Here is a 15247-nt window from a genome sequence, read left to right on the forward strand (position 1 = left end):
CTTCCTTCCTTCCTTCCTTCCTTCCTTCCTTCCTTCCTTCCTTCCTTTTCTCTCACCCTTCCTCCCCTCCACCCCCACAGGCCCTCTCTCCTTCCACCCAGTATTATTTTGGCAAATAGTTCACTAAATTTATTTCCAGACATGGATAATTTGCATCTTTTTGAGGATTAAAAAAAAATCTATGGTCAGGGTACCTTTTTTAGAAGCCTAAAAAAGAAATATAGTAGGACTTAGTTTAAAGTGTTCTATTTTAAAGCATGGAAAATATGACATTAATATCATTGTTTTCATTGTCATTCTTTTAATGGGAACAATTTTGGATCTGGAAGGCCTGGTTTTGAGTTTTGGCTCGGCCACCTACTAACTTTGACCTTGAACAAGTCATTTAACTTCTCTGAGTTTGTTTCCTCATCTCTGCCAGGTAATTATTTCTGCCACGCTCATGGTCATGTGTATCAAATGTGATCATGGATGTGAAAGTTCTTAGTACACCGTATAGCACTATGCAAAGGTGAGATATTTTATGGGGAAGCAGAGCTAGCATATGGTTTCTCAAAACTTGGAATCTAGTGTTAGAGACAGGACTTACATACAGGATAAAATAACAATTGAAAGTATCCTAGTGACTACAAGGGATGGAGGTATTAAATGTTATCAGACATGAGAAAAAGTGCATGATCATGTCGGCTAACCAAACTCAAAATTAAAAGGATATGTATAGTATTTCTTCCATTTATTAATTTATTTATGCCATAAATACTTATTCTGTACCAACTCTGTGACCAGAAGCATCATAAGTGCTGGGGATAAAGTAGTGAAATAGAAAGCCTAGATTCCTGCTCTAGAGTTTGTGTTCTAGTAGGGGGAGAGAGGAAAAATAAAAAGGAAATAGATAAGCATTATGATTTCAAATACCGTTAAGTGCCATGAAGAAAATAAATGTAGATATATACTAGAGCTGATGAGCAGAATTATTCCCATTATGACTCTTGCTATATTATCATTTTTCTTTATTTTTACTGTGATAAGACAAACATAACTTGATTTTCATTAATTTTAATCATTTTAACTGTACAATTAGGTAGAATTAAGTACATTCACAACGTTGCACAACTATGACCACTATCCATTTCTAGAACTTTTTCATCATCCCAAACAGAAACTCTATACCCGTTAAACAATAACTCTCTATTTCTCCCTCCACCTCTGATCCTGGAAACCTCTCTTCTACTCTCTGTCTTTTTGATTTGGCCTATTCTAGATATCTCACATTAGTGGAATAATATTTGTACCTCAGCATCTGGCTTATTCTACTTAGCATGTTTTTAAGGTTCATCCATGTTGTAGTATGTATCAGAATTCCATTCTTTTTTAAGGACAGATAATAGTCCACTGAATATACACACCACAATGTTCATCCTTTGACAATATTACCTATTTTAACATGATTTGGTTATGGGTCTAATTTGCAGAATACTTTACAAAGCACTTTAATATCCACTGTACATGGCAAGAAGAGTGTTACTTTAGGGATTACTGGTTAAATTGTTGTAAAATCATAGTGGTTTCTGGCACATTTGGTCTGTGTAATATTCTATCTGATGTGTCTTGAATTCTGGTTCCCAAAAATGAAGTGAGGGTATGTACATTGGGAGAAAGTTAGGTCAGTAGTTTTCAGCAGGTATGAAATGACAATGGCTGTAGTTCAGACCAGTCTTACTCCCCTAATGTAGGACTTTACTTGGTGTTTTTGGAGCATTTTTTCAAAATAGATTTGGGTAATAGGCTTCTACCACCACCTTGGGACATAATTTGACAATCTAATAAGTCTCACTGTTGGGAGAATTTCTCAAGATGAACATTTAACCCCCGACTTCTGCTTTGCAGTGTGATTGCATCCTGCTGGAAACATACTGCTCTGCGACTGAGAAAACCAAATTCATCCATAAGGAAAACGTTAGGGATAGATAGAGACAGTTGTTGTCGGATAAAGTAGAGTTAGGGCATGTTAAATGATTGATGTTATTCAGAAAAGGAAGTCCCAGATATTGGGAAGGGTAAACACATATGACTTAAGAAGGGGCTGAAAGCTTGTTGCAAAGGGAACAAACCAGAAAGCAATACATTATAGAGCTTATTGTGTAGACATAAGTTTATAGAACACAGTGGTTGCTGCTTTGATTCTTAATCAGTTGAGTTCACAGCTATTTAAGCTATTAACTGAAAGCTGAGCATAGTACTTTGCTATATTAAAATCTGATAATGTTCCACTCTTCCCTCAGAAGGAGCTCATTAAGATGTATGAAGTTATATACAAATATCGAACACAAACAAGGGGTGTATATAAAATGCAGTTAGAAAAATGCATGCATCCCAGTGTCACCATCTTTTTCATCATACATTGTGAAGTTGATGTGCTTGGAGTTTATATAAATCCTTGTCCAAAAATCTTGGCTAAAGAATTATTCTTAGAACAAAGTGTGGATTCTGGTGAACTCTTGATTAAACAGCCTTTTCTTGGACCTCTTCCTGTTGATTTCTTTTGAGGACGTAGAGGGGCATGCCTTTCAACACATAGCTGTTACTGTCTCTTTCATGTTTTGTTTGCTTTTATAATTTTTGATGATAAGGTTGAAATGTGTTAATATTGGTGTTCTTGAGGGGATGGTTATATGAGGAGAGGCCTTCACGGATACATCTTTAGCCTTTCAGTTCACTTACCTCACAGAAGGTTTTATGTTGAGGGGAAGGTCTGTGTTGTAATGGCTTTTTGGTAAAGGTGTGTTATTCTTCTGAATGTGAGAATATGTGTCCTTCTTGGACCACAAACTTTATCCTAACAAGAAACCCTTGGGATGCCTTAGTGGCTCAGTCGGTTAAGTGTCTGCATTCTGCTCAGGTCATGATCCCAGCATCCTGTGATGGAGACCAGCATTGGGCTCCTTGCTCAGGGGGAGTCTGCTTCTCCCTCTGCCGCTCCCCCTGCTTGTGCTCGTGTTCTCTCTCTCTCTTTCTGTCTCTCTGACAAATAAATAAATAAAATCTTAAAAAAATCCTTAAAGATTAATTTTTTTCATTATTCTCGTTCTTTCACTCTTTTGCTAGCATAAGGGAGAAGGAGCTGAAGTGGAGTAGATTTCTTCTGTGACCTAATTTCCCAAGAGAACAAGTCCACTAGAGTAAAAGGAAAAAGTTCTTAAGTAGTCCCAGGGCTAATAGAGTAGACAAAAAGTTAGAACTGATTTCATGACTGTAAATTATTTGCTTTCTTAATTATACAAGTTTTATTAAATAAGGAAAGGAAATATTTTATTATGAAACCTGTATGTGGACCTTAGATGTATGTGCAGAGCTGGCTCTGTTTTTACCATACATACCCACAAAGTTAAATGGTAGGCCTGTGATTTAGCCACGTATGATTGGAAGGTTTCTTTGTTATTCTATTTAGTGATACTCTACCCAACAATTATGAAATGTAGCCATCTCTGTATCATTCAGGAGGGGATGCTTTGTGAGTTGTCTAAATACTGCCTGTCTCCCACAACCTGTTCCTAGCCATCATGTAACATAGTCATTGCTCTAAGATGGCGGGAGGAGGCAAATCCAAATTGTCCTTGTTGTTGACATTTTTGCCTGAAGTTTTTATAGGAGAAGAGATTGAATATGAAATGAAGCTTTGTGTTTTCTAGATTTCAATTATCCAGCCCTCTTCTTTATAAACATCATCAATGCACCATCATTTGGTGGTACACATACATTTTAAATTAAATGGTATAAGCTAGGTTTATTTACAATTAAATGGCTTTATTACATTTTAAGTTTCAGCTCAATTACACTCACATTTGCTTATGACTTATTGTTTGACATCGTATATTGCTTGTTACAGGTGGTTCAGTATGAAATCTCACTTATATATAAGTGAGTATATAGTATATAACCATACTGCCTTTTGTTTATTTTTAATTTAGGAAGAACAGATTTGGATCCCAGAAGCAATAGTCCATAATTAAAAAAAAAATCAATAAACAATGGGTAAGGATAGGGCCACTGAATACAAAACAGAAATTCAGAGAAAGGATGTAGCTTAAGGTTAATATGGTGAAGTGCAAAGACTTATGAAATTTAAGTTTGATGGACACACAACCCTCCAACTGTCTAAAGCCACTGAAAAAGGAATAAATGCCTCAACAGGACATGTAAAAATGAAGGACACATCTTTAGTACTGGCCTCTTCATGCCTTGTGGTGCTCATCAGCCAGATATGGAGATCAGTCAACTGGCTTTTTCTTATTTAATGATGAGTCAATCAAGAAGACTGCTATATTACAGCAAGCATTTATAGATTGCTTACTATGTATCGGGATCTGTGCTTAATGCTTTACATAATGAACTCATTTACCTTCCCAACAGCTCTTTGAGGGAGTTATTATTATTATCTGCATATTTTAGAAGAGGATATGGAGGCTTTGTGAAATTAAACAGCATGTCTCTAACAGTTGGTAGGTGGCCAAGTCTTGACATCCATGTCTGACTTCAAACATGCTCTTAATTGCCATACTATACTAAATATGCTACATTTTTAACCATATAAACAATTCAGAATTTTCAAAATTGGATAGCAGAACTGCAGCCAAATTGAAGAAATAGTTTTTAGTAATCTCTTCTTAAGTCTGCATGCAGAAAATAGTCAAAAAACAAAGTTTCATTATTTTAGTGTCTACCATCCTCTCTAAAATTCTAAGCTTGTTTTTTCTTTAGACAAGCATGTTTCCACTTAGAAGTCAATGTTAGTTTCTTGCTTAAAATAATATAGTTGAAAACTAGGGTAGAGTCAGCAAATTTGACAACTAACATTATAGGACACCTAGTTAAATGTGAATTTCAGATAAAACTGATTGGGGTTAATTTCCAAAATATACAGAACTTCTGCAGCCATTAGCAGAAAAAAAAAGATTAAAAAATGGGTAGAGGATCTCAGTAGATATTTTTCCAAAGAAGACATACAAATGGCCAATAGATATATGAAATGATACTCAACATCAGTCATCATCTGGGAAATGCAAATCAAAGCCACAATGAGATACCACCTCCCATATGTTAGAATGGCTACTATAAACAACAACAACAACTAATAATAATAATAATATGTCTCGGGGAGGATGTGGAGAAATTGGAACACTTGTATATGGCTGGTGGGAATGTAAAATAGTGCAACCACAAAAGAAAACAGTATGGAAGTCCCTCAAAAAGTAAAAAATAGAACTACCAAGAGATTCAGCACTTCTGGAAATATATCCAAAAGAATTGAGATCAGGATCAAAGGAAGTATGTGTACTCCCATGTTCATTACAGAATTATTCACAATAGCCACAATATGAAAACTACCCAGATATCCACTGACAGGTGAATGGATAAAGCAAATGGGGTATACACATACAATGGAATATTATTCAACCATAGGAAGGAAGGAAATCCTACCATTTGCAACAACACGGATGGGCCTGAAAGACATTCTGCTAAGTCAAATAAGTCACACAAAGACAAATATTGGATTATATTTTTATGAGGTATCTAAAATAGTCAGGGGGAGGAGGAAATGGGGGAGTTGTTCAGTGATTATAAAGTTACAGTTAGAGAAGACAAATAAGTTCTCGAGATCCGCTGTACAACACAGTGCACATAGTTAACAGTGCGGTGTTGTGCACTTCGAAATTTGTCAAGAGGGTAGATCTCATGTTAAGTATTCTTAACACAGACACACACCAGCAAAGGGACACAAAGAAACTTTTGGGGGTGACAGATATGTGTATACCTTGATTATGGTGATGGTAGCTTGGGTATTTGCTTGTCCAAATGCATCAAATTGTATACATTAAATATGTGCAGTATTTTTGTATATCATTAGTATTTCAACCTGTAAAAAAAGATAAATTCTAATTTAAATTGGCATTCTACATTTCATCTGACAACTGTAACTAAGGGTCCCAGTCCTGATGTAGCAATTCCATTAGGTCTAATCTCAATAGGCTGGTGTCTGGTAGACGTTGGACACTTAGTTCTGGAAGTGTTAACTCAGCTTTCATCAGACTATGCAGTGTGTATAAATGATAAAAGGTGTACCATGTAAAGACTGGTCGTTTTATTTATAGCTCACAGTAATGAGATACAATAGTATTTCCTTTATCTGGTATCATGGCACTTAGGTGATTAAAAAAAAATTTCTAGATAACCAAGAGCTAACACTTCATTTTAGCCTTTTTCAGTGCACACCTGCCTAAAATGCACCATGTACTTTTGGGACCCATTACAGAGAGTGTGGAACATTGTTCAACCACTGTCTCACTGAGGACTGAGCCAGTGGGCATCTGGATTCAAGACTCCATTGCCACTTAGGTCTTGTCTTCACATTATTCTTTCAGATTCTAATGTGTAATCTGAGGATATTAATGCACGCAGAGCTTAGTTGAAAAAGTTATCGTGAGGATTTAATGATACATTAAAGAAGCCAATATATTCTAAGCCAGTACATTTAAAACTGTAAAAATATATATAGTAATATTAGTAACTTCACTTAGCATGCTGTGCTCTACTTATCCCTACGGGCATTTGAAGAGTATTTGTCTTTACCCCTAATGATCTGAGAATGCTGTATATTTATAGATTCGATATCTATTCTCTATTATCCCTGTATCACTGTTCATTTTGCAGAACCATCCGAAATCTCTGTTCATTAGCCCTGCCTCCATATTTAGTCTGTTGCTTAATATTCTCACCTTTTAATTCTGTAGACTTAGGATAAATTCCTAAAAGTAGGTTCACTTCTCACCTATGTTTAAAACATGTGAGCTCTTTTATTTGTTGCTCAAGGACTTTTTTATTTCCCACTCATTCCTAGTCAGGAAGCTATGCTCCAAATATTAATAATATAATAGCTACAGTTTCCCTGTCTATTCTGGTTTGTGGAAGATGCTTTATGTACATTGTTTTTATTTCTTACAACAGTCCCACCAATATGTAATCGTACCCATGCATTCCATATGTGGGCATTGAGACTCAGAGTTGTTAATAGATAAATGGACTCATCAAGTTTAGTTGTGTGTTAGAGCCAGTATTGCATGCGGGCAGGCATTTCTGACTTCTAAGCCCATGCTCTAAGAGAAGGACCTTAGAAGAAAGAGTAACACCTCTGATTTATCATATACCTTTTATTAAGTTCAAACTCACATGATTTCTTGTTTATTATAGTGATGTTGCTGCTTGGGGAAAAAAAGCGACATCCCTGTTTTATAGATAGAAAAGGAGAGTAAGTGATTCTGTTGTAGTAACAGATGCAAAGCAGTGCAAGTGTCTCAGGGGTTGATTTATTTTGTCTTATAGCATTTTTTGTCTGTTTGGGTTATTAGAGCTTGGAGCCTAATCATTTAAATGATAATACATTTCTGTTTTTCTATCATTATGGTCTACAGGTGGCAAAGGCATTTCTAAAAAAAAATAAACACTTTGGCTCTACATTGCTAGGCATAAAGCAGAAGTACCTCCTGGGTTTTTATACCCACCAAAATTGCAGTATTATGGCAAAATGAATGTAAATATAAAATTGGGTGAAGGAAGAAGGCAGTTGTGGTTCTTAAATGAAGCTTGTATTTACTATCAGGCAAGCCTTAGTAAGAAACCACTGGAGCTTTTTTTGGCTAAATCTCCAGAGTTGACTTAACTGGATAAAATCCCAAATGTAGATTCATTGTGAAACACTGATGTATCCAATAAGATGAAAAATTTAAAGCAATTCTTTTAATTCAGAAAGAGTTGAGAGACTGATTAAGATTCCAAAATCTTTGTTTTGAAGTTACCTAAGGAAATAGAAGCTAACCATATGACTGGCATATGAAAATGCAATTCTCTAAACTTGTGATCATAATTTACAAGATCGGAAGTCCAGATTCTAGTTGGTCAGCAGGGAGATTTTAATTTAAACATACTCGGTAAGTGTGGCATAAGTACTGTATCGTGATGATGCTGGATATAAGACATAACATGAAAACAAAGTGGGAATAATGAAAATGTCTAGAATCAACCACCGCAGTTTCTGGATGATATAATGCATAGTGTAGGATTATTGATAGAGATACATGATTGTCTCTTAAATTTGTTACTATACGTTCTTATATATGCAAAATACTTTAATCTTTAATCTCAATGTTGATATTACTGTCTACCCTAAATATAATTTGCTATTTCAGTAAATAACTTGGATATACTAGATAGAGTCATAGTATTTGTCATAAAATGCTAGTCAGGTTTGACATGATTTTTGGATAAAACCAACAATGTTGTGAAAATTGTGGCTCTAGATGTCCTGTGTAGTAGGGTTTTTCTAATCACCGGTCAGGAAAAAAAGGCTGTTCCAGATTGGCAGGTGGCAGATTTAATAAACAAGAGAACTTACATATGAGGCTTGTCTTGGGTGGCCACAAGCAGAGTAGATCTCTGCACCCACCTGCCAGACTCTTAAAAGTATATAGAGAGTCCTTAATGGGGTTCAGTCATGTATACCATTCCAGATGACCTCAACAATACTTTACACTCTCAAGAATATGTCCTTGAAACAGCTCCCACTATATAAATGATGGACAGAATGTATACTCCAAGGACAGGGGAGGGGTGAGGGGTCTCTGATTGTCTGGATTCAGCTCATGGGTCATTGATCAGTCACGTTCTCTCAATGACCTCCCCCAAGAAAGGGACAGAGGGAAGGCCAGTGTGGCTGCAGTGTAGGGAAGGAAGGGAAGAGGAATGTGAAGTGAGGTCAGAGAGGCCAAGGAGGGAGATGATGTTGAGCTTTCTTTCAAGTAAGAAATTAAGATTTTACTCTTGTTTCAATAGGTAAGTAAATTCTGCAATTCAAAGCAAGGCGTGGGGTGCAGTAATAAAATCTGATTTAATTTTTTAAAAATCTGATTTAAATTTTATAACATCATTCTGGTCCCTGTGAGGAGAAAATTGTGTTAACAAATTGTAGCATTCCTCCTCAAGGGTAAATTCCCATACTAGATGGGGCTGTTAAAGTCCATGCCAACACTGGGTTGTTGTAAATATTAGATCAATGTAGAGAAGACTCCTAAAGAGACCTTTATATATATTGTCTTATGTGGCCTTTATTTCCACAGAAGTGTCTTATGCTGAAGGGCTTTGCTCAAGGGTGGTTGGATTCTAGGTTCCAGCTTTTATCTCCATATTTGTATATAAGGCTTCCCCCCATCACCTCCCTTTCCCTCCCATCTTCTCCTCTTTAGATCAGCTAAACTTCATTTCTGTTTTTATGGGGAAATGATTTATCTAGTAGCATAATAGTTTTTCAGTTCTTGTTTATTAACAACTAAATGCACTTTCACATGGGTGGGGAGGCAAAGGGTTTCACAGTCATTCAAAAGACCGAATCTCAGAGAATATGACTGAAACACTGAAAGGGGTGGGAGAAAGTCTGAAGGTTTAATTGTCAGTCTTCTACTTTGACAACTTCTCAACATCCTTCACTGCCAAGGTTACCGTTGCTCAATTATCCTGTTTGTCTTTTGCTCCTTGCGAGCTGCGGCTGCTTGAGGAGCAATTTCAAGGTTTCGTCCTCTGTGTGTATTTATCCTTCAGTTTCCTGTTTCTTCTTCCCTCAGATTTTGCTGTTAAAAAACTCACTTACATTTTGTCATTTTTACAGATAAATGGGACAATTCTGATAGTGCATTTGGTCCTTGACTGTGGTAGACATGTTTAAACTGGGGTCTGGTGGTTACACACTGAACGAGAAGGGAATGCCCCCTCCTCTGTGCTCTCACAGGAAGTCAAGAAGAAATGGACATTCAGCTCTTCTCCTTTTTGATAATGTGCCTTTGTTGAAAGCCCTCCTTCACTCCATTACACTTCAGTTTGCTCAAACTCTATCGTTATTTAAAAATCAGTTAGAATAAAACACATTCCAGATTGGATTCCTCCCTTTTTCTTCTTTTCTAGTGTGCCCGTTCTTGTCTCCCCCTACCCTACCTCTTTCTCACATTCTTCTTTTTGTCTGTCTTTTCCTAATTTTATCCTAAAGAAATGAAACATACTTGCTTCCTGCTCGTGCTGACAGCTGTACAGTATATTTGGCTCTAAGGTCCCACCAACATTCAGGAAAGAATCATTTTCCAGTTACTAAGCTGACCCTTGGGTCAGGCCCCAGGTATTCACAAATGTATGGAGCACAGTCCCTCTTCAGGAATCTTAGAGGACAGTGAAGGATGGAGATAAGTAAATGGAAGTTATAGTAGTGTGGCAAGTGGCTGGTGTGCATAAAGAAGGGTGCTCAACCTGGTCCTGAACAAATGTTATGGAAGGACTTCTAACCTGCACCCTGAACAATGAGTAGAAGTTAGCATTAATGAGAGTGGACTGGGGGATGGAGTGGAGAGCTGATATGTTTCAGGTGACATGGAGGTAAAATTTAGAGAGAGGACATTGAGGAAATGTAGTGAAGTTAAAATACAGACCATGAGTATGTGTGGAGAGGGAGATGGGGAAGAAAGGCAGAAAATAAGATTAGAGACAGTCCAAAAAAAAAAAAAACGTTTAACTTTGATTCAGGTTTCTTAAAATACCTTTCTGAGGGTTAAGGGTCTTTTCTTTTGAACATAGGGGGGAATCTTGTGAAGGTTTTAATCCTATAAAGGGTGTCTCATAATCATAGTTACATATTTGGCTACACTGTATCCCATTCAGTCAATAGTACTAGGCACTTCCTGAGTACTCAATAGCACAAAGGTAGTCATGAGAAAAGGCAGACACAGACCTTGTCTTCAGTTCCAGAGGCTGACAATATTGGCTGTAAGAAGTCCAGCTAAGAGGCTGTGGCCCATGAGAAATTTTGGTGGTCTGAACTGCAGTACTGCAGTAGGGATGAAAATAAGTGTGTATGTTTAAGAGATATTCAGGAAATAGTGCTGACGGAAGATGGTAATTGACTGGAGGGGGTGGGAGAAGGGTGAGAGGGAGAAGGCAGGGGTCTCCACACATTTCCACATGTTGAACTGTATTCCCTTTCCTTTTTTAGTTTGACAGCTTGGTGACTTTGTGGGTGTTTCCATTTCCAGATGTCTAGTTATCAGTTTGACCAGCTGTCAGTTCTGTCATCCCATTTGGTGGGTGCACAGTGGTATGGAAAATACAATGGGTCGTTGACCTTGTAGCAGAGGCCATTTGCTATGGCAAAGCTATTATCAAGAATTATGCTAAGCAGCTCTTCTTGTCAGATGAGTTTTGCTAAATTGTTCATTCTGCTATATGATATGCAGTACAATAAGTTTGCAGGGATCAAATGTAGAGGGGGGAGGCAAGATGGCTAAAAAAATGTTAGAAAAAGTAGACTCTCAGAACAAAACCAGTAGTAAGAGTGCTGAGAGTTAACAAAGGCTACATAACGGGTGATGTAAAATGGGTATTTGATTTTCTGAGAGAGAATACAAAACCAGATTATTTCCCTCAGAGGCTTCCCGAGAACACTAGTATCTGTGTTACTCTGTGGAGAAAGGTTTCTGGAAAATATGTACACTCAAATATGCCCCTTGTTAGAAGAGGATCTGGTTACGTTTGTTGAAACTAGAGTTATACAAATATATTTGCCCCTCCCCCCAGGTTGTTCACTAATACTGTATTAACATGCTGTGGAATTGATGCCTCACAGAATGCTCCCAGGAAAATGCTGGACTAACCAAGTAATGACTGTAGTCATGGTTAACGTTCATTGAGTGCTTATCATCCTCTGTGCATAGTGTTAAACTCTTTAAATTGACTATCTCAGTCTTCACACTGACAACACTATCAGGTGTAGATATTTATTATTATCCTCATTTTAGTGACAACAAAAATACTCTAAGTTATGAAGTAATTTGTCCAGGGTAATATAGTCGGGAGGCAGGAAACTGGATTTTAAACCAAATAGTCTAATCTAAAAGGTCAAACACTTACCCTTTGTGCAATATCTCGACATGTCATAAGACCAAAGTCCATGGAGGACTTGGTTGCTGTTGGTGTGACTGAAACTCCCTTCAATCATCTCATGAATGGGACTGACCTCTCATGCCCCTCAGGGACCAAAGGAACATCCAAATGGCTGGAATGTTCTCTAATGTCATAGTCATTGAGCCCTTATTCATGGCAACCAATAGATCAGGCATTTCACATGCATTATCCCATATTATAGTAGAGGAAACTGAAGTAGAAGATCCAGAAGTCAGTGGAGCCTGGACTCAAATCCAAACAATCAGACTCAGGAGTTAGTCATGTTCTTAATCATGCAACAATGTCTCCTCAGCACCTGAATTGGTGCACACAGTTTCTCCAGGCCGAGAAATGTTTGCATATATCTGTATTAAAATATATAATTCATTTTTAATACATTTATTCATATGAAAGCCTCCTCTTCAGAATTGTACAAATTATAGCCATCATTGCTACCACTGAATCATATTTTTAGAGATGGAATTTTGGAAGTAACAGTGTGAGGAGAAAGGTAATTTAGAGAATTCAAGAGGAAGAGGAATCAGACTAGGTCAGAAAGCGACCTCGTAAACCTGCCCTAGAGCTAAGGCAAGAGTCTCCAGGTGAAACAAGAATAGAGTTCAGTATAGGATTGGAATCTGAGAAGGCACTAAGTGATGGACATATATTTTATATACCTTAGAAATAAATACAGATGAATTATATTTTATATTAGTTTCACTTACCCCTTAACAAAGTAGTAGTTAATATAAGGAATTTAGAATTAGAGTAAAAATTCAAACCCAGAATTGCCTATCATTAAAGATGACCTTAGGCAAATTTCCAAATTTCATCTTTGAAATGGGGATGGACATATCCCACATATGTTGTGAAGAACAATATAAACATTGTCACGTAAAGTGCTAGAGAAAGTAGGTGCTGAGCTTTTATTATAGGTAGCTATTATTATATTAAAACATTGCTTTCTTGAGTTTTGTGAGTTCAACTTGAAAATGTTCACTTGGTATTTTTCATTCTGTTTTTCCATTTTTCTCCCACTTCTGATAAAGTACAGAGCAGTGGATTCCAATAATATTAAAATACCCGTGTGTCTCCGGTAGTGGAATTTTAAGAAGCAGTTGTACCAGGTGACTTTTTTTTTTTTTTTTTTTAAAGCACATTAGGAATAATAGATTTGAAATGAGTTTATTCTGGACAGGAATTCATTTAACACATTTTATCTAAACTGTTTACTCTGACCATTTGACTTGGCATTGAAGAAGAAATCTTTTAGAAAAAAAGAGTAAGATAAGTCACTTATTTAAAGATTATTCAAACAACTATGCCTTGGATTTTGTGAATAAGTTAAATCTATATTTATATGGAGAAAAATGGTAATGTTTCCCAGTTGATTTAGGCTATTGTTGAGTGAATGAAGACTGACTGAGGTAGGGCCTCTCTTATCTCTTGCATCATATCAAGGCACTTTGTTTGGAATACTTTTATTTTTTCTCTTCGGAATTTATACAGTAAACAGCATTTCAAATACAATAAATTCCATTTTCAGGTGTTCAGGTGTCATGAAAGCTCTAAATGTAGCACAATTATAATGGAAAAGCAGTGATTTCATATACTTAGGATTTTTACTATTTTTATTTTATTTGCAGGATGAGTAAGAGATACTTACAGAAAGCAACAAAAGGAAAGCTGCTAATAATAATATTTATTGTAACCTTGTGGGGGAAAGTTGTATCCAGTGCAAACCATCATAAAGGTAAGCTCTTCTGGTTTTTTTTTTTTTTTTTTTTTCCCCTCAGCTCTCTGTGGAAAATGACTTCCTTTAACACAGACTATCATGTTCTATCTTCACTGGTCCGTTAGTTTTACTAGGTATGGGTTCCCCCCTGGTAATTCTCTTTAGGTAAAAATGCAGAGAGTTATCCTTAATATGACTTTGATGGGGGAAGCATGATTGTTTCCAGGATTACTGCCATTTCTGCAAATAGTGTTCAAAGAGTATAGAATCGTGACTCTGCCTTTCCCCGTCACTTCCATTTTTAAGGTATTGATGCTAAAATGTTTGGTTGCCATGTAATAAACATGAGTTTCAAATTGCAGTCACCCTGGGAATGAAAGCGTCTTTAATGATCTGTGTCTTAATAATATGTATCTGTGTAAATTTCCCCTCCGTGCTTTTTGTGGATCGGATTTCTTCATGCCAGAGTACCTCGTTGACCACCTTTTGGACTCTATCCCTAATGTGATATTCAGCAGGCTCAGTTCAGAACAGAGTGAGAATATTCGTTTTATACATATGTGTTAAGCCTGACAGTTCAGCCCTTTCTGTTCTCTTTCCTGAGCCGAAGACTCAGTATGAGGAATAACTACCTTTTCCAAATGAATTAAAATGGGGCTATTTCTGAACTGTTCTTACCATAATCAAGTATTCATAACCTGAATAGTCAATTTAGATTTTTCTGTGAAATATGATTTTACAATTCAATTTTCAGTCCTCTGTAAAGTCTAGAGATGAGCAACTTTTAAATTTTATTTTTGGGGGAAGAGGGAGTTAAGAGCGCCTTGAATTTTATAACACTTAAATTAGTTACACATGTGCATTTAATTAGCATTACATAGAACATTAACACCAGGGAGAGGGAAGACATGGTGTGAGGGAGTGATGCCTCTGAGGCAAAATCTTTTCCCCTGTGTTAAAAACCAAAAAGAGACATTTTTCAAAATAAGAGAATTTTATGAAGAGGCCCTTCGTATTTCACAATCCTATTTTCACCCCACAGTGTGTGTGTGTGCCTGTGTATACATATAATATTAATTATATCATAGGTCTATTTTAGAATGTTCTTCTTTTCTTTAATACAGCATACTGATCCACAAATCCTCTTTGATAATTGTTATTTGTTCAAAAATAAAAAGATGTCGAGGAGGACATTATTCCCCATGCCTCCAAATTGGCAACAATGGACCAAATCTAAGGACAAAGTAGTGTTAAATACTCACCTTTTAGTAAGACTTGCAAACTACTTGGGCTTAACAAGAGAAGACACACCATCCCTTCTGTGATGGGTGGCCACCCCCATGCCTTTTCCCAGCCTATAAAAGAATTGAGAGAAATGGGGAGTTTTATAGGAATGGTGGGTGTCACTCTGGTGAAGCAAGGGTTCATGGTAAAGATGCTTTCTCAGCTCCAAAGCCAAGTGATATGATCCATGCAAAATGCCCC

The 15247-nt window shown here is 36.8% G+C and overlaps 1 protein-coding gene across 4 annotated transcripts in view; it reads left to right on the forward strand.

The window, feature by feature from the left end:
* Nucleotides 1-15247, forward strand: part of TAFA2 (TAFA chemokine like family member 2) — a 461660-nt gene that overhangs the window by 287047 nt on the left and 159366 nt on the right. For all 4 annotated transcript variants that reach the window (XR_004301323.1, XR_004301324.1, XM_032420363.1 and 1 more), the window contains exon 2: nucleotides 13674-13780. Coding sequence is in view for 2 of the 4 variants with exons in the window: in XM_032420363.1 (XP_032276254.1) it covers nucleotides 13675-13780 (106 nt within the window). In the remaining 2 variants the exon portion in view is untranslated. The remainder of the gene's footprint in view (nucleotides 1-13673; nucleotides 13781-15247) is intronic.

The sequence above is a fragment of the Phoca vitulina genome, unplaced genomic scaffold (assembly GCF_004348235.1).
Source record: "Phoca vitulina isolate PV1807 unplaced genomic scaffold, GSC_HSeal_1.0 scaffold23, whole genome shotgun sequence".
Lineage (NCBI taxonomy): Eukaryota > Metazoa > Chordata > Mammalia > Carnivora > Phocidae > Phoca > Phoca vitulina.